Source organism: Macaca nemestrina, chromosome X (assembly GCF_043159975.1).
Source record: "Macaca nemestrina isolate mMacNem1 chromosome X, mMacNem.hap1, whole genome shotgun sequence".
NCBI lineage: Eukaryota > Metazoa > Chordata > Mammalia > Primates > Cercopithecidae > Macaca > Macaca nemestrina.
Genome location: NC_092145.1, coordinates 158,097,453 through 158,117,992, shown reverse-complemented (window position 1 = coordinate 158,117,992; position 20,540 = coordinate 158,097,453). Strand labels below are relative to the sequence as shown.

The 20,540-nt window shown below is 45.5% G+C and overlaps 1 protein-coding gene across 2 annotated transcripts in view; it reads left to right on the top strand.

The window, feature by feature from the left end:
• Window positions 1–20,540, top strand: part of LOC105478067 (Xg glycoprotein (Xg blood group)) — a 67,062-nt gene that overhangs the window by 28,421 nt on the left and 18,101 nt on the right. Inside the window, exons 4-7 of one of the 2 annotated variants that reach the window (XM_011735036.3) lie at window positions 4,589–4,651; window positions 12,156–12,218; window positions 16,951–17,013; window positions 19,748–19,798. In XM_011735036.3, coding sequence (XP_011733338.2) covers window positions 4,589–4,651; window positions 12,156–12,218; window positions 16,951–17,013; window positions 19,748–19,798 — 240 coding nt within the window. Of the gene's footprint in view, window positions 1–4,588; window positions 4,652–12,155; window positions 12,222–16,950; window positions 17,014–19,747; window positions 19,799–20,540 lie in introns of both variants that reach the window. The other variant, XM_011735035.3, reaches the window with a different exon arrangement.

Here is a 20,540-nt window from a genome sequence, read left to right as displayed (position 1 = left end):
CATTGCACTCCAGCTGAGGCTACAGAGTGAGACTCCGTCTCAAAAAAAAAAAAAAAAAAGCATAACCTTTAAAAATGGGTTAGACTATGCCTACATTTTAAAAATAATAACCATAATAATAATAATGTTCTGACTTCAGGCTCTAAAAATGTCAAAAGATGAGCTGTCAACTGGAAGAGGCTCCTTCCTGCCCATATCACCAGGGAAAGTTTAATATGCAAAATGCAGTCATCCTTCAGAATTCATGGGGTATTAGTTTTAAGACCCCTTCTTCCCCGCAGACACCAAAATCCACAGCTGCTGAAGTTCCTGATATAAAATGGTGCAGTATTTGCATATAATGCAAGTATATGTTCCTGTATATTTTTATTTATTTATTTATTTATTTATTTGGAGACAGAATCTCACTCTGTTGCCCAGGCTGGAGTGCAGTGGCGTGATCTTGGCTCACTGTAACCTCCACCTCCCGGGTTCAAGAGATTCTCCTGACTCAGCCTCCCAAGTAGCTGGGATTACAGGTATGCACCACCATTCCCAGCGAATTTTTGTATTTTTAGTAGAGACGGGTTTTAACCACGTTGTCCAGGCTGGTTTCGAACTCCTGCCCTCACGTAATCTGTCCACCTTGGCCTCCCAAAGTGCTGAGATTACAGGGGTGAGCCACAGGGTCCAGCCTCTGGTATACTTTAAATTATCTCTAAGGTTACTCATAACTCCTGATACGGTGTAAATGCTATGCAAATAGTTGTTATACTATATTATTATTATTATTATTATTATTTTTTTTTTTTTTGAGACGGAGTCTCGCTCTGTCGCCCAGGCTGGAGTGCAGTGGCCGGATCTCAGCTCACTGCAAGCTCTGCCTCCCTGGTTCCTGCCATTCTCCTGCCTCAGCCTCCAGAGTAGCTGGACTACAGGCGCCCACCACCACGCCCGGCTAATTTTTTGTATTTTTTTTTTTAGTAGAGACGGGGTTTCACCGTGTTAGCCAGGATAGTCTCTATCTCCTGACCTCATGATCTGCCCGCCTCGGCCTCCCAAAGTGCTGGGATTACAGGCTTGAGCCATGGCGCCTGGCTATTATTTTTTATTTGTATTACTTTTTATTGGATTGCTATATTTTATTTTTTGAAATATTTTCTTTTTTTTTTTTCTTTTTTTCTTTTTTTTGAGACGGAGTCTTGCTCTGTCGCCCAGGCAGGGTGCAGTGGCGCGATTTCGGCTCACTGCAACCTCCGCCTCCTGGGTTCATGCCATTCCCCTGGCTCAGACTCCCAAGTAACTGGGACTACAGGCGCCCCCCACCACGCCTGGCTAATTTTTTTTTTGTAGTTTTAGTAGAGACAGGTTTTCACTGTGTTAGCCAGGATGGTCTGGATCTCCTGACCTCCTGATCCGCCCGCCTCGGCCTCCCAAAGTGCTGGGATTACAGGCGTGAGCCACTGCGCCCGGTCGAAATATTTTCAATACAAGACTAGTTGGATCTATAGATGCAGAAATTCTGGTTACAGAGCACAAACTGTGTATAGATAGCTCCTACCAAAACAGACGGATAGCAAAAAAAAAAAAAAAAAAAAAGAAAAAGAAAAGAAAAGAAAAAGAAAATGGAGGAGAGAGACTATAAGGCGACTAAAAGAAGAGGGATATGATCATTGCATTTGCTGAAAAGAAAAATTCAAAGAAGAGGGAATTACACAGTTGACCAGCTGATGTGTGTAAGAAATGCTCAGGGTCACACATAGTCATTGAAAGTCAATTTAAGCCACTGTTTAAATTTAAATCAATTTAAACAATTGGGCTTTTATTTTCTAAAAAAAAAAAAAAAAAAAAAAAAAAGTCAATTAGGCTAGGCAAGGTGGCTCACGCATGTAATCTCAGCACTCTGAGAGGCCGAGGTGGGTGGATCACAAGGTCAGGAGTTTGAGACCAGACTGGCCAATATGGTGAAACCGCGTCTCTACCAAAAATACAAAAGTTAGCTGGGTGTGGTGGCAGGGGCTTGTAGTCCCAGCTGCTCAGGAGGCTGAGGCAGGAGAATCGCTTGGACCCAGGAGGCGGAGGTTGCAGTGAGCCGAGATCATGTCATTGCACTCCAGCCTGAGCAACAGAGCAAAACTCCATTTCAAAAAAAAAAAAAGGTCAATTAAAGGTGTGGCAATGGCGATTTGAGACAGCCCAAGAGCTGACCAATCGCTGGTGGGATTATAACCCTGTCAAAGTCCTGAAGAGACCTTCAGGGACATCCGAATATGAGCATATCTCCCTTCTGATTCTGCTTGCGGTGCACACACAGCAACAGCACAACCACGTGGGCATGGGGGAAAGCTGGGAAAGCTGGTGGCCCCATTGTTCATAAGAGAAGAAAGAACATGAAATGCTCACCAGTGACATCATTGTGGGACAGGGGCGATGGTGCTGCTGATACGAATGAAGTGGGTCTCTAGCACCAGTAGGAATACCTCTCAAAAATATCACAAGCAGTTTAAAAGACAGGCAGAGGAAAGGTAACCAAAGGAAGACAACACTGATGTCCATTTTAACATGCACCAAAGAAAACTATAGCTTGATTATGAACGCACACACACACGCACTTGTGTAATAAAGTTTTTTTTCTTTTAGAGGTGGGATCTTGCTCTGTTGCGCAGGCTGGAGTGCAGTGACATGATCATGACTCACTGCAGCCTCGAACTCCTTGGCTCAAGTGATCCTCCCACCTCAGCCTCCCAAGTAGCTTGGATGATAAGCATGCATCGTCATACCCAGTTATTGCTTATTTATTTATATTTTTTGTAGAGATAAGTTCTCGCTATGTTGTGCAGGCTGGTCTCAAATTCCTGGCCTCAAGTGATCCTCATGCCTCAGCCTCCCAAAGTGCTGGGATTATAGGCATGAGCCATTATGCCCAGCCTGTAGTAAAAGTGGTTTAAAAAAATCACCTAGAGGCAGGGCGCGGTGGCCCATGCCTGTAATCCTAGCACTTTGGGAGGCTGAGGCGGGAGGATCACGAGGTCGGGAGATCGAGACCATCCTGGCTAACACGGTGAAATCCCGTCACTACTAAAAATACAAAAAAAATTAGCCGGGCATGGTGGCAGGCACCTGTAGTCCCAGGCACTCAGGAGGCTGAGGCAGGAGAAAGGCATGAACCCGGGTGACAGAGGTTGCAGTGAGCCAAGATAACGCCACTGCACTCCAGCCTGGGCGACAGAGCGAGACTCCGTCTCAAAAAAAAAAAAAAAAAAAAAAGAAGTATATTGGTTCAGTCTGGAAAGATGGAACAACTTGAAGCAAAGGCAGGAAGACTGGAATCAGGGAGGGGGTTTCCAGGTCACGAACAGGTGAGAGACAAACAGTTGCCTTCTTTTGAGTTTCTGATGAGCCTTTCCAAAGGAGGCGATCAGATACGCAGTGGCCTCAGTGAGCAGAGGGGTGACTTTGAATAGAATGGGAGGCAGGTCGGCCCTAAGCAGTTCCCAGCTAGACTTTTCCCTTTAGCTTAGTGACTTGGGGGCCCCAAGATTTATGTTCCTTTCACAGTGTGTGAGTGAAAGCACTTGGAAACTGAGAAGTGGAAGTGTGGCAGGCCAGGTCTCACTAACACAGGCCCCCACAACACCTGTTTCAGTATTGACTGACTGGTTAAATATTAAAAGCCAGCGCCCTTATACAAAGGCTGGAAGGTAACAAAAGCCCACCAAGAGTTTTTCCCAGGCCTTCCCTGGGCCTTAAAGGATGACAAAATAATGAAGAAATTCTTAACAGGACCCATTTAGGATTAAACAAGTTTTACTGGGGGTCTGCAGAAACTCCCCAGACCTCCACAAACAAGCTTATTGGGGCTTTGAAGGAACGCCCCAAACCTCCGTGACTTAGCAGGAGACAAGATAAGGGTAATCACCGCAGCACCTGGACCCACTTCGATGAAGTCAGTTTACTGAGGCTCCAGAGGAAGGTCCTCAGGACTCACACCTTAGTGATAGATGAGAAGAAGTTAATCACTTATATCTTTAGATAAATGCACACACGTATATCCACATAGCTTGGAAGATATAGAAGCTCCGGAAAACTGTAATTTTGAGTTAGTCTGGTGATGCTTGCCAGGGCTTCTCCCTGTAACAGGTTGCAGAAATAAAAACTCGCTTCCTGCCCAGCTCACTTGTGTTTCATTATTGGGCCGTGAGAAATAGCAGCCCAGTTTGGTCCGGGAACAGAAGGTTTGGTGTTACCTTCATCACAGGCGCTGGACTGTCAGTAATGTATTCCACGACAATTCTTAGATTTCTTTTTTGTATGGCTTGCTCCGTCATGGCAGACAGCTACCCTGGCTTCTTGCCATGGAAACGAATTCTAGTAACAAAACGGACACCTCTTTTTTTTTTTTTTTTATTTTTTTAAGTTTCAGGATTCAAGGCTTTCTATCTACAAAGTGATTTTTAAGCAGACAATGGCAATCTATAAACACACCGTGGGCAGCAAATGAGAACAAACTGCAAGGTGGACAGTCACGCTGAGGTGCTTGTTTCCGCAGGCTGCTCCTAAGGGAAGGACAATTTTCTCTTCTAACAGTGCAATGTTGTTTTCTCCACAGATATCTACCCAAAGCCGAAACCACCTTCCTACCCACAGCCCGAGAATCCCAACAGCGGTGGAAGTAAGAATCCGCAGGCCTGAAACTCTTCCTCAGTCTGGTTTGATGATGTTTGCCGTTTTATTTACTAGCAGGTTTAGCGTGGTTGCATTTGAAATATGTGTGTAATAGTTCCCTTACTGGGAATGTACTTTCCTTCCTCACTGGGGGGAGCAAGAAAGTCCAATGGACAGAAACAATCTCATTTTCCCTTTGCTTTGACATCTGGAAACCACTAAGATGTACTTGTAACCACCCAATTGGTTCACTTTGTTGGCTGCCTAGACAGAGCTGATTTATCAAGATAGGGGAATTGCAATGGAGAAAGAGTCATTCATGCAGAGCAGGCTCTAAGGGAGACCAGAGTTTTATTACGACTCAATTCAGTCTCCGGAACATCTGGGGAGCAGAGTTGTTAAGGATAAGTTGGCGGCTAGGGGCTTGGGAAGCGGGGAGGGCTGATTGGTCAGGTTGGAGAGGGAACCATAGGGGGTTGAAGTGAAGTTTTCTTGCTGTTTTCTGTTCCTGGGTGGATGGCAGGCCTGGTTGAGCCAGATTATGGGGCTGGATGGGACCAGCTGATCCATCCAGTGCGGGGGCTGCAAAAATATCTCAAGCACTGACCTTAGGTTTAACATCACAATAGTGACGTTACCCCCGGGAGAAACTTGGGGAGGTTCAGACTCTCGCAGCCAGAGGCTGCATGAGCCCTAAACTGTCATTTCTAATCTTGTAGCTAATTTGTTAGTCCTGCAAAGGCAGACTGGTTCCCAGGCAAGCAGGGGGCCTTTTTGGGAAAGGGGTATTATCAATTTTGTTTCAGAGTGAAACCATGAACTAAATTCCTTCCAAAGGCTAGTTTGGCCTACACCCAGGAAAGAGCAAGGACAGCTTAAAGGTTAGAAGCAAGATGGAGCTGGTTAGGTCTGACCTCTTTCACTGTCCTCATTTCCTCAGTCATAATTTTCGCAAAGGCGGTTTTATACTCATAGAACACTTTGCATTATCATCACAGAAAGCATATCAGGCTGCGAGACAAGTCCTTTTTCTCACTTGTGTTCAGTGCTCCAAATACCTTTGGCTTAACCATTCACAAAACCCCACGTGTGCCGTGCACTTTATGTATTTTAGAGTTGGTTTCTCCGTTTTTTCTAACATTTGGCAGACAGTTTTTTCCACAGATTTATTACACTCACTGAAAAATATGCAATTCAAAAAAAGAAACAGAGTGAACGAGAGACAGAAGAGTGGGTGGTAGGGAGAGAGAAAGAGGAAGAGAAAAGAAAGGGAAACGAAGAAAGGAAAAGATAGATTCTGGCCATTAAAGTTATCAGCAGTTCAACAACCTTAAAAATCTAAATGTTTGCCAGGCAGAGCAGCGTGAGGCTGGCTAAATCAAGAGGGGTTCTGGAAGCTTCCTGGTAGCTTGTTCTGGCTTTATACTTTCCCAGCTTAACAGCGTGTCCATTCATTGCAGACACAGCACATTCAGATGGACAGAAATTATCTCCTCTTACAAGGAGTCATTAAAAATAGAGACCAAGACCCAAGGGAGATGATACCCACTTGAAAAACAACACCTCAGGCCGGGCGCGGTGGCTCACGCCTGGATTCCCAGCACTTTGGGAGGCTGAGGAGGGTGGATCACCTGAAGTCAGGAGTTCGAGAACAGCCTTGCCCACATGACAAAACCCTGTCTCTACCAAAAATACAAAAATTAGCTGGGCATGGTAGCATGCGCCTATAATCCCAGCTACTTGGGAGGCTAAGGCACGAGAATCGCTTGAACCCAGGAGAGGGAGGTTACAGTGAGCCAAGATTGCACCACTGCACTCCGGCCTGGGCAACAGAATGAGACTCTGTCTCAGAAACAAAAAATACCACCTCACCCTTAACTGCATTAGCCAGCTATCTTTCTTTTTTCCCCCTTTCATGATGAAAATCCCAAACACCACCCACCTTTTTCTCCCACTATTTCCTCCTAGTCTTTGGAAAACCATTGTCCCACAGATCATGGCAATGTTGCAAGGTACTCATGGGAATTCCACAGGGAACGTGTTTCTTGCTGAAACATACTTGGGAAACACCCGGTTAAACAGACTGCTGTGGGCTTCCCTCCCAGAGAATTCATCAGGACTTAAAATGCGCTGCTGGGCATGATGGGCCACGTCTGTAATCCCAGTACTTTGGTAGACTGAGGTTGGTGGGTCACCTGAGGTCAGGAGTTCAAAACCAGCCTGGCCAACATGGTGAAACCCCATCTCTACTAAAAATACAAAAATTAGTCGTGGCCTGTAGTTCTAGCAACTCGGGAGGCTGAGGCATGAGAATCACTTGAATCTGGGAAGCAGAGGTTGTAGCAAGCCGAGATGGCGCCACTGCACTCCAGACTGGGTAACTGAGCGAGACTCCGTCTCAAAAAGAAAAAGAAAGAAAGAAAGAAAGAAAGAAAAAACTTAAAATGCGAGATCCTTTAAGACGGGCCATCTTCAGAGTGTGAACACTCAGCTCCTCCCACAGCAAAGTGACTCATGAACCCCAACAGGAGGGGAAGAGAGGCTCAGGCTGGGGAGGTGACCCCCATGACTCAAGCCTCAATCTCCTGATGCTTGCCCGACAAAGAGGAGGCTTTCTTTCCAACTTTGGTTTTTCATGTTGTGCTTAAACCCAGCCATGTTGATGCCTTTAACATGGCAGTCCTGAATTATTAATTAATACTGTGTGGATCCAAAATATCTGAGACAGGTCTCAATCAATTTACAAAGTTTATTTTGCCAAGGTTAAGGACATGCCCGTGACACAGCCTCAGGAGGTCCTGATGACAAGTGCTCAAAGTCATCAGGACACAGCTTGGTTTTACATGTTTTAGGGAGACATGAGATATCAATGTGTGTAAGAAGTACATTGGTTTGATCTGGAAATGCGGGACAACTGGAAGCAGGGGCTTCCAGGTCAGAGGAAGATAAGAGACAACTAGTTGCATTCTTCTAAGTCCTTGATGGGCCTTTCACTGAAAACTCAATTTACATGTGAGACGGGGCAAAGGAACAGTTCACTGGGCCTCAATCTGGCCCAGTGAATCTGCATTTTTACACCAACAATAGGGCAGAGGAAGCAATCAGACATGCATGTGTCTCCGGGGAGCAGAGGGATGACTTTCTGTCCCACACCCGGGAAGATGGGCTATCAGTGTACATTGCCAGGCTGAAATTCCTCAGAACTGTTGTAGGGTAAACAAAACAGTTTACTTTCCTCAGATTGTGAGGACAGTATGTAGCTTTTAAAAAACTTAAAAAAAATTTTTTATAGCTATCTTATTTAGAAAGAAAATGGGAGGCAGGTCTGACTTTTTTTTTCCAGCTTGACTTTTCCCTTGGCTTAATGATTTTGGGGTCCCAAGATTTATTTTCCTTTCACAATTGAACATGAGAACATGGAGTATTTGACACAGGAAATGAGCAAATTTAACGTACGCACCAAAGGAAGAGGAAAAATGAAGCTGGTTGGAACTTAATTATGGATACTGTGGTTCATGAGCAGAAATTCCCCTTAACCAGTGTTCTTGCCCAGGCTAGCCCAAATGAGCCCAGGCTAGCCTAGATTCCCCAATGTGTATCTTGAGAAAGAAGAAGAGCCCTAGAAAACAATGTGTAACATCCCTCCAAGATGGGGTGTTCTGGAACAGTCTCTCAGACAACGAAGGCAATTGTTGATGGGCAACATTGGGAAGACCCCAGAGATGGAATGTCCTAGGCCTTTCCAAGTTCTCTTTCTCATTCTCCCTCCATTGACTTGATAGGTGGCTGAGGATTTATAAGTATTTACCACACATCAGCCAGCTTTCTCAGGATGACTCCAGTCATGCTTGGAGCTCAGTGGTCTCTTTCCCTTAGTATTTGATCTAGAGGAACCCAAGATTCTCTCTGTGCCCTTTGAAATGCAGCACATTCTTCTTGGCTTCCATGAGCTCCTGTGGCATTTCTCAGGCCAACTGTTGACTCTGCTTCTCATGTCTGTGCTTGTCCCTTTGAGAGATGTCAGCGTCACTTCACCAATTCTTTTCTCTGACCCCAGCAGCTCCTATCCATGTTTTTTTTTTTTTTTTTTTTTTTTTTTTTTTCTCAGACAGAGTCTCACTCTATTGCTCAGGCTGGAGTGCAATAGCAGGATGGCACGATCTCGGCTCACTGCAACCTCCGCCTCCTAGGTTCAAGCGATTTTCCTGCCTCAGCCTCCCAAGTAACTGGGATTACAGGTGTGCAACACCACGCCCAGCTAATTTTTGTATTTTTAGTAGAGACGGGGTTTTACCATGTTGGCCAGGCTGGTCTCAAACTCCTGACCTCAGGTGATCTGCCCGCCTTGGCCTCCCAAGTTGCTGGGATTCCAGGCGTGAGTCACCACGCTCGGCCCCATGTTGTCTTGAAAGTAACAAGACAGGCACGGATTCTGTCTGAGGCAAGCTGTTATGGGATGGATTATGTCTCCCTGCAAATTCATAGGATGAAGTCCTAACCCCCAGTTTCCTCAGAATGTGACTGCCTTTGGAGATGGGGCCTTTAAGAAGGAGATTAAGGTAAAATGAGGTCACTAAGGTGGGTCCTGATCCAATAGGACTAGTATCCTAATAAGAGGAGATGAGGACATAGACACACACAGAGGAAAGATTATGTGAGGACACAGGGAGAAGACGGCGTCTACAAGCCCAGGAGAAAGGCCTCAGGAGGAACCAGCCCAGCCCACACCTTGATCTCAGACGTCCAGCCTCCAGGACTGTGGGAGAATCAATGTCTGTTGTTCATAAGCCACCCAGTCTATGGTATTCTGTGATAGCAGCCTGAAATGGACTAAGACACCTCATAAGAAGAGGAGATGAGGACGCAGACACACACAGAGGAAAGATTATATGAGGACACAGGGAGAAGATGGCATCTACAAGCCCAGGAGAAAGGCCTTAGGAGGAACCAGCCTAGCCCACACCTGGATCTCAGACTCCCAGTCTCCAGGACTGTGGGAGAATCAATGTCTGTTGTTTATAAGCCACCCAGTCTATGGTATTCTGTGATAGCAGCCTGAGATGGACTAAGACACCTCATAAGAGGAGGAGATAAGGACACACACACACATAGGGGGATGACCCTGTGGGGACACAGGGAGAAGATGGCGTCTCCAAGCCCAGGAGAGAGGCCTCAGGAGTACGCCCAGGAATCCATGCAGTTGGAGGTTGTGTGTGTGAACGAGGGGGGAAGCTCACAGAGGATGGCGTTCTGAGGGAGGACTGACCTCACAGGGAGGCATCCAGACACTTCCTGAACCAAGCCACCGATATGCAGCTTGTGAGCTCCAGGCAGTGCCTTCCGGCCTGGAAACCAAAGCTCTCTTGTGTCCAGTCCCCACTCCTCTGGCCCCCAAGTTTCCATAATCCCCCACAGTTGTGTCATTTTAGAGACCTCAAAAGAGAGTCTAGGTCGGGTGTGGTAGCTCATGCCTGTAATCCCAGCCCTTTCAGAGGCCGATGTGGGTGGATCACCTGAAGTCAGGATTTCAAGACGAGCCTGGCCAACATGGTGAAACCCTGTCTCTACTAAAAATACAAAAACTAGCTGGGCATGGTGGTGCATACCCGTAATCCCAGCTATTTGAGAGGCTGAGGCCAGAGAATCACTTGAACCCAGGAGGCGGAGGTTGCAGGGAGCTGAGGTCGCAGGGAGCCGAGGTCACGCAGTTTCACTCCAGCCTGGGCAACAGAGCAAGATTCTGTCTCAAAAAAAAAAAAAAAAAAAAGAGAGAGAGAGTCTAGGCAGGGCATGGTGGTCCATACCTGTAGTCCTAGCTATACTCAGGAGGCTGAGGCAGGAGGATCACTTGAGCCCAGGAGGTGGAGGCTGCAGTGAGCTATGATTGACCACTGCACTCCAGCCTGAGCAGCAGAGCAGCACCCTGTCCCGAGAGAGAGAGAGGGGGAACGAGAGAGAGACTATTCTGAGAAGTGAAAAACTAGTCATTCTCAGCCCAGATTTCCAGTGTTCTGAGATGCCTGTTCTGAAGGACTTTGAGAACAACATCCTTGTCTTTTTTGTGAATTAAAGTAGTTTCACTCTTGAGCCAATGTGGATAAGCACTTGCCAGGTACTGGCAGTGCCAGGTACCAGGAATATAAAATGGGTACAGAAAATAAAGTTTCCAGCCAAGTGACAAAAAGGTGTTGGAGATACAGACTCATGTTGTGCAAAGAGCTTGCACTGATGATTTCATTTCAGCTGCTTGAATAGGATCAAAGGACACTTAAGCTGAGACAGGAGGGATGAGCTAATGCTTTTCCAGGTGACAAATGGATTCTTCCAATATTTAGGGAGTGTGTAAAGTGATGGACAGGAAACAGGAGGGGCCATGACAGAAGGAATGTCACCTGCAAAAGTCCTGGGGCAAGGCTGGGAGTGGGGGCTCATGCCTGTAATCCCAGCACTTTGGGAGTCCGAGGTGGGCAGATCACCTGAGGTCAGAAGTTCAAGACCAGCCTGGCCAACATAGTGAAATTCCATCTCTACTAAAAATACAAAAATTGGCCAGGCGTGGTGGCACACACCTGTAATCCTAGCTACTCGGGAGGCTGAGGCAGGAGAATCATTTGAACCCAGGAGGCAGAGGTTGCAGTAAGCTGAGATCGCGCCAGTGCACTCCAGTCTGGGCGATAAGAGTGAAACTTCGTCTTAAAAAAAAAAAAAAAAAAAAGGTCCTAGGGCAGAAAACTCATGGTAAACTTCAGGAACATGCAAAAGTCACTGCAAAAAGTTTTAAGAAATTCAAATGTAGCCAGGCTCAGTGTGGCTCATGCCTATGATGATTCCAGCTCTTTGGGAAGGCAAGACAGGACGATTGCTTGAGGCCAGGAGCTTGAGACCAACCTGGGCAACATAGCAAGCCCCTGTCTCTACACAAATTTTAAAAATTAGCCAACTGTGGTGGTGTGCACCTGTCGTCTGAGCTGCATGGGCAGCTGAGATGGGAGGATTGCCTGAGCCCAGGAAGCCGAGGCTGTAGGGCGCTGTGATTGTACCGCTGCACTCCAGCCTGGGCAACAGACCAACACCCTGTCTCAAAACAACAACAAAACAAATTCAAATGAAAGGGTGTAACTCAAGCAAGATGGAAATACAATACACTATCAAAAGGTCAGATGTTTTATCCTAATATTGGTGACTGACTTCTGTAAATGGTGCTGGCATTTGTAGTAGCCCTAAACAGGGAAAGGTCAACAACACACTTTCTGCCCTGTTCATTTCAGAGAGCCCTGGACTTCTTGCGAAAGCACCAGTGGTGTAAGTTTAGGGCACAAAAATAAAAGTTTTTTTTTTTTTAAATTGTAAGCTCTGAGGTGGTATTATGAATATTGTCTACATGATGAATAAGCTCCATAAAAGCAATGGGCAGTTACATCTTTTCTGTATTTTGGCATTCTTATTTATAGATGGTATCTACCTGAAAGATGTCATTATTTTTCTGAAATCATCCTGTTGTTTTTCAACAGATATCTACCCAAGGCCAAAGCCACATCCTCAACCCCAGCCTGGCAATCCCGGCAACAGTGGAGGTAATGAGTATTTTTAAATTTATTTTTTAAATTTATTTTTATTTTATTATTTTGTTTGATTCTATGTTATTTTACCATTTTATTTGATTCTATGTTATTTTACTTTATTTTACTATTTTATTTTATTATTTATTTTGGAGACAGTGTCTCGCTCTGTTGCCCTGGCCAGAGTGAAGTGATGTAATCACAGCCTCGAACTCCTGGGCTCAAGTGATCTTCCTCCCTCAGACTTTCAAGTAGCTAGGACAACAGATGTGCACCACCATGTGTGGCTATTTTTCAAATTTTTTGCAGAGACAGGATCTTGCTGTGTTGTTCAGGCTATTCTTGAACTCCTGGCCTCAAGCAATCCTCTGCCTCAGCCTCTCAAAATGCTGGGATTACAGGCACCAGCTATTGTGGCCCAGCCTGGTAATCAGTATTAAAATCCACTTTAGAAGTGTCTGGGGCCAGGCACAGTGGCTCATGCCTGTAATCCCAGCACTTTGGGAAGCCGAGGTGGGCGGATCACTTGAGGTCAAGAGTTTGACACCAGCCTGAGCAATATGATGAAACCCTGTCTCTACTAAAAATACAAAAATTAACCGGGCGTGGTGGCACATGCCTGTAATCCCAGCTACTCAGGAGGATGAAGCAGGAGAATTGCTTGAACCCGCAAGACACAAGACACTTGTGTCTCCAAGTGTCACTGTGGAGACACAGTGAGACTCCGTCTCAAAAGGAAAAAAAAAAAAAAAAAAAAAGAAGTGCTTCACACCTGTAATCTCAGCACTTTGGGAGGCCGAGGTCTCCTCAGGCAGATCACCTGAGGTCAGGAGTTCGAGACCAGCGGCCAACATGGTGAACCCGTTTCTACTAAAAATACAAAATTATCTGGGCAGAGTGATGCGTGCCTGTAATTCCAGCCACTGGGGAGGCTGAGGCAGGAGAATCGCTTTAACCCAGGAGGCGGAGGTTGCTGTGAGCCAAGATTGTGCCAATGCACTACAGCCTAGGTGATAGAGTGAGACTCTGTCTCAAAAAAAAGGGGGGGGGGTGGTTGGATACAAGTATTATTTAATGACTTAAAAATTCTCATCTCCATGGTGAAAGACCAGTCGCTTTTGAAATGCACAGACATTGTTTTGCGAGGAGTTCAGTTCTTCTATATCCACCAGCACCTGGGGATTACATTTAGTTGTAATCTAGTAAATAAATGTAAATTTTTTTGATGACATTGACTGAAAAAACCATGCACACTAAGACGTTTCAAGTTATGATGGAGGAAGGCAATTTTTTTCTTGTTTTTTTTTTTGTTGTTGTTGATGTTGTTGGTGTGTGTTCTACTCACTTATTCTTCCCTCTGCAAGAGTTATCTGTGGCCACTTTGCCTGTGTTCCTACAGCGCTTCCCATCTCCACCTTGGCAATTGTGTCTCGTGAACGTGAGATACTCAGGAAGGAGATGCTGGTCTGTAAAGTTGGAAGAGTCTCAGCGATTCCATTGTTGGGGCAAATGTGTGCAGATCAGGGAAGCTAAGATACACTGGGTGTCCTCTTCTCTCTACCTGCTTTAACCGTTGGGAGTTCCCCTGATTCTGATTGTTTCAGGACGTTGCTTGGATGTTGTCATATTCCTAGGGTTCAAGGCACTCTTCATGAAATCCAAGGAAACAAGCTTTGGGTATGTCCCAGTGCCATTTCCCTTGGGTCTTGCAACTGAAGAATTGTGTTTCTTCCCTAGAAAAACTAACACACTTTTGCCCACTCACTCACCTCCTGCAAGTCTCCAAAACCACAGCATTTTATCCTAGACTGTGTTCCCTCAGGAGGTGGTTCCTTCCTCTGCATTCCTGTACTCCATACTACTTGATATGTTCTTACATGCAACGCCATGCAATTGTGTTTAGTTGATTCCTTTGAATTCGAATGAGAACTCTACATGGGCATGGATTTTTGCCTTTCATTCACTGCTGCATTCCCCAGTCCGGAAAGCTATGCCTGGCACACAATGAGTCCTGGATGAAGGTCAGTTAAGTCATTAATGCTTGAGTCCCAACAGGCAAACAGCTGGATTCATGAATGAAAGACTTACCTCTACATCCCTTCATCAGGGTGTAGAGCTTCAACTCCATTTCCTGGAAAGCTCTACAATAGCTCTTCCTCCTCAAAAGGCTCTGGTCTTGTGATTCATAGCATTCGTCCACCAAGACATGAATAAAGGATCTTTATGTCAGAGGTTCCCTGTTCAAAGCTGTTTTAGAGACCAGGCGTGGTGGCTCATTCGGGTAATCCCAGCACTTTGGGAGGCCGAAGTGGGAAGACTACTTGAGGTCAGGAGTTCAAAACCAGCCTGGCCAACATGGTGAAACCCCATCTCCATTAAAATACAAAAATGAGCCAGGAGTGGTGGCGGGAACCTGTAACCACAACTCCTTGGGAGCTCGAGGCAGGAGAGTCACTTGAACCCGGGAGACGGAGTTCAGTTGGAGTTGCAGTGAGCCGGGACCATGCCATTGCACTTCAGCCTGGGTGACAGAACGAGACTCCATCTCAAAAACAGTAAAAATAAAAAAGCTGTTTTAGGAAACATCCCATTTTTATTATTTTTTGAGACAGGGACTTGCTTGGTTGCCCAGGCTGAAATGCAGTGTCGGGATCACGGCTCACTGCAGCCTCCACCTCCTGGGCTCAAGCAATCCTCTGACTTCAGCCTCCTGAACAGCTGGGACTACAGGCACACAGCACCCCACCTGGCTAATTTTTTCTTTTTCTTTCTTTTCTTTTCTTTTTTTTGTGTGTGTAGGGACAGGGTTTCCCTCTGTTGCCCAGGCTGGTCACAAACTCCTGGCCTTAAGTGACCCTCCTGCCTTGACCTCTCAAAGTGCTGGGATTACAGATGTGAGCCACTGAGCCCAGCCTAGGAAACAGCCTTTTAAGTCAGGTGCAATGTCTCCTGAACTCCCCAGAGCCTCTGTGCACGCGACTCACTTCAGCTCCACAGACCTATGCGACTGCAGGATCAGATTAGGGCACTCACTTACCGGCAGTCCCACATTTCTGGAGCGTCTGTGCTGAGGGAACGGTCCATGCTACAGCAAAGCAGAACAACCACTCTGCCTTTCGTATTTTATACTTTTTTTCTTTTTTGAAACAGGGTCTCTCTGTGTCACTCAGGCTGGAATGCAGTGGTGTGATCATAGCTCACTGCAGCCTCCAATTCCTGGACTCAAGTGATACTCCTGGCAGATGGGACTACAGGCGCACACCACCAAGCCCAGATAACTTTTTGTATTTTTTGTAGAGATGGGGGGTCTCACTATGTTGCCCAGGCTGGTCTCCAACTCCTGGCCTCAAGCAGTCCTCCCGCCTCCACCTCCCAAAGTTCTGGGTTGCACCCAGCTTGCATTTCACATGCTTAATAAACCCAATCAGCATGTTTCCCACCCGCAGAGTGGCAATAGTGCACGTTAGCAAGGATTTCTTATAGACCAAGACCAAAGACCTAATTACTTATCTGTTGACCAATCTTGGAGAGGAAAGGCAGAGTCCAAGGCTTAATTCGGGGTCCAGGAACCATAAGAGGAAGGTCTCCTTGGATCTCATTTGAGCCTGAAGTAGTTCAGTCTATGACAGACACCGTCAGAGGGCAGAAGCGCAGGTGAACGCGGCAGTGGGAACTTTGTCAGGGTAGCAAAGGACGTCTTAGGCAAGGAGGCTTGCAAAGCAGCCTTGGGTTATTGAGAAAGCTCTCTCAGGGTGGATTCTCAGGGCTCTGGGATCTTCTCCGTCTTGCAGGTGCCTCTGTTTTTTGGGAGGAAGCAGGTAGATCTCATGTGTCAGGGCAATAAGGAGCAGGAACGAATGGATGAAACAAATCTATTGGGGTGGGTAGTGGCTGTGCCCTGGGGAGCCGAGAGAGAGACAGGGGGATGGTGCTGGTTTCAGACAAGATAGTTGAGCAGAAACTTGAAAGAGAAAAGGAGAGTGGATTGTGGGGACCTGAGGAACTGGAATTCTGCCTGGGAAATCGGTCACCGCCAACGTGAGGGGTGGGGTTAGGAGCGTGCCTATGGTGATGGAGAAGCCTGGGGGAGGTGCCTGGTTGATGGGACGAGAGGAGCCGTCAGCAGAGAAGGAAAAGCCCAGAGTCTCCTTCCAGGCTTGCTTAAGGGCTAGGGAGAGGCAGGATATGAGATGATGTTGGAGGATTCTGAGCAGGGGACGGGCCTAGGTGGGAGGCGGGGCAGAAGGAGAGCTGGACGAGGACATGGTGAGAGGCGATGTTGGCTCATCCAGGAAGGACGGCCAGGAGGGAGCAGAGGGAAAGGGGCGCGCAGAGGTCCCAGAGGCAGGGGCAGCGGAGAACGTCCAGGGAAGGAGGGAAGGGCAGGGGATTTGGAGCCGGGGCACCCTGAGAGAGAGAGGGATCCAGGCAGCAGGCAGGCACCACAGCCTGAGCTTCACCCCAGCTCAAGGTTGGCTCTGGGAGGGCTTTGAGCGGAAGGTGGGCAAACACCTGCAATAGGAGACCACGCTGCAAACGTTCTGGGCCCTGCACACGCCTCCTTGCAGGCCAGGCGGCCAGCCCACAAGGTAATTTAATTCCTGGTGCCTGTGGGCGTCCTGGAAAGAGCCAGTTGGCATCGGAACGCTCTTCTCCAAAACCTGTCCCAGTGCCCCCAACGCGGACCTGGTGTGAAGGGGACCTTTAGAGAGGTCGCGTTAGCAATGCCATGTGCTCTGCCCCACAGGTTACTTCAATGATGTGGACCGTGATGATGGACGCTACCCGCCCAGGCCCAGGCCGCCTGCAGGTAGGTGCCGAGCCTCTCCAGACGGGACACATTGTATTTGCGCAGAGAGGGTGGGATGAGAGGCCTGAGATTGGGGATGAGAGGCCTGAGGTTGGGGCAGAGTTGGTCACGGGTGGACGATAGGCTGGTGCAGGGGATGACAGAGAAGGCCCCATGGCCGCATCAGTGGGGTTTGCGGTCTGGGCATCTGTCCACCTCTCCAGGCTGGTGGGCTGGATGGAAACAAAATGAACTGGTAGAACTGGAGGGTCCACTGAAACACCTGTGGTCATTTCTGTTTTGACTTGTATAGTGTAAGTGTGGCTGTATATGTCCAGACACACCTTTATATAGCTGCATGCTTCTCAATCTTCATTTGTGTGTATATGAAGGTTTATATATCTTTATATTTGTGTGTATGTATACTTTTAAATATATACAAATACATTTACATATGTAGGTATACGGGTTTTTTCATGTGTGTATATACATGCTTTTGTATATATACACTACGTAGATACCTTTCTATGCTTTTATATATGTATATTCCTGACTTTATATATATCCTTATATATATCTTTACATAGGTACATGTTTTATATGTGTATATATATCTTTATATTTATATGCAGATATATGCTTTTTATATATATGTATTTATATGTATATCTTTTAATATATCTTTTAAAAATGTATCTTCATGTATATCTTTAAATACATATACATTTTATATATATTTTTATATTTTATGTGTATGTTACATAAATATATATCTTAACATATATAATTACATATATGCCTTTATATATATCTTTATATATGTACATATATACCTTTGTGTGTATGTGCTTTTATTTATGTATGTATATATTTATATATACACTTTTATATATACATATGTGTATCTCTTTATATGTGTGTATAAATACCTTTATATATGTACACATATACCTTTATGTGTATATACTTTTATATATGTTATATATACACACACACTTTATATATACATGTGTATATATGTTTATATAGGTATATGTCTTTATATATGTATATACATATATTTTTTTTTTTTTGACTCGGAGTCTCGCTCTGTCACCCAGGCTGGAGCCTGGAGTGTAGTGGTGCAATATCGGCTCACTGCAACCTCTGCCTCCTGGGTTCGAGCGACTCTCTGCCTCATCCTCCCGAATGGCTGGGATTACAGGCGCCTGCTAGCACACCCGGCTAACTTTTGTATTTTTAGTAGAGACGAGGTTTCACCATTTTGGCTAGGCTGGTCCTGAGCTCCTGACCTCGTGATTCAACCGCCTCGGCCTCCCAAAGTGCTGGGATTACAGGCATGAGCCACTGCACCTGGTCTATATGTATATCTTTTAATGTATCTTTATATGTCTTTAATATATCTTTACATACATAAACATTTTATATACATTTTTATGTTTTATGTCTATGTTATATAAATATATATTTTTATACATATATAATTATATACCTTTATTTATATATATCTCTCTATATACATATATACCTTTATGTATATATGCTTTTATATATGTATGTGTACATTTATATGTACACTTTTATATATGCATATGTATATGTCTTTATGTGTATAAATATCTTCATAAATATATTTATATATCTATATACAACCTTTATATAGGTATAAATATCTTATATAAGTATATATTTTATGTGTATATATGCATTCTTTGTATATACACACATTTGTAAATGTCTTTCCATATATGTATGCATATGTAGCTTACATATGTTTCTATACTGTTATATATACCTGTTATATATACATGTATACCTTTACTGTTACCTTTACTCTATACTGTTATATATACATGTATACCTTTATATATATGCATACTGTTTTATATATGTGTATATAGGTCCCTTCATGTATATGTATATATACATTTAGGGGTGTGTGTATATATACCTTTGTATATGTACATATATCTTTATACACACAGACATATATAAACACTTCTAATATGAAGTTTTCTCTATAATTGGAGGTGAATGTCTACCAAGAATCTTTCATATAGAAATACAAGTACAGACAATAGGAGATGGAGATGCATACAACATTGGGCTGAAGAGTGTGATATTTGAGGCTTTATTTTCAAGCATGTGAGGTTTCTTGTCTGTTTAGTTTTGCAATTTTATTTTAGAAGACATAAAGGACTTGTCCCACATATTTTGCAAAGCTGGATCTGCATCCTTCGGACAACCAGATTGCATCCAGTCATCTTTTCTGCCGTGTTTACTTGCAATAAATAAAGAGCACTGTCTTAGAATTTATTACAATAACAATCAGGAATAAACTAAAATTACTAGTTATTTTTGAAAGGAGAAACTAAGAATATTTGTGATTGAGACCATCTGCTGCAAGGTCCTCCTAATCCGGAGTAGGGGTGGCTGGTCTCTTATCAGTTTCTCGGCAGGAAGCGGGTGCGCCTGCGTGAATTTGGAGTCCCCGGGGTAACTGTTTGTCCTGTGATGGCAAAGTGTTTTTATAGCTACAGCTCAGTGTTGGCATGAGTTTTCCCACGGGGAAGAGGACGCTTTGGTGGGGCCACCCTTCACTCTCCCCTACTGGTCACTCTTTGGAGCTCTCTTGGCAGTGACACGTTCACACGACTTGTTGCCATTCCCAATGAGCTGGACAGACCAACACCTGCAGGAAACGCCACGCTAGGACACCTGAACATCCCTCAACTCTACCTTCTCTGTCTAACAGGAGGTGGCGGCGGTGGCTACTCCAGTTATGACAACTCCGGCAACACACATGGTACCCCCACATCTGGGCACGCGGTGGTGGGTGGAGGGTGGGAGGGGTCGTCTTTCCAGGGCTCCCGGTTGCATTCTGCCCTGGGCCTTCTACCTGGAGTCTTTGGTGAGTGGGGTGCTGTGTGCCGGTGCCTGGTCTTCTGAGAACCTGTCTGTGCTGGACTGGTCTGCTTCTGTTCCCCAGGAGGGTGGGTGCAGCCACACGTACACACACACACACCTTTGTTTAGGTAAAAGTAAACAGAGCAAAGAACTATACAACTAATTAGAGAGAGACAGCATCCAACAAACTGGAAATTCTTTAGGGGCGCAGCTCACTTACTTCAAACAGAATAGAAAACACTTTCAATGGCCGGGCGCGGTGGCTCACGCCTGTAATCCCAGCACTTTGGGAGGCCGAGACGGGAGGATTGCTTGAGCCCAGGAGTTTGAGACCAGCCTGAGCAACATGGCAAAACCCTGTCTCTACAAAAAATACATATATACAAAAAGTAGCCAGGCGTGGTGGCATGTGCCTGCAGTTCCAGCTACTCAGGAGGCGGAGATAGGAGGATCGCTTGAGCCCAGGAGGTCGCGACTTCAGCGAGCAGAGAGAGATAAGATGGCGCCACTGCGCTTCAGCTTGCGTGACAGACTGAGATCCTGTCTCAAAAAAAAAAAAAAAAAAAAAAAGATAACTCTTTTGGTCGGTGATTATGCCCAGAATGAAAGCAGTGTTCTACAGGAGCCATAAACAGCCTCTT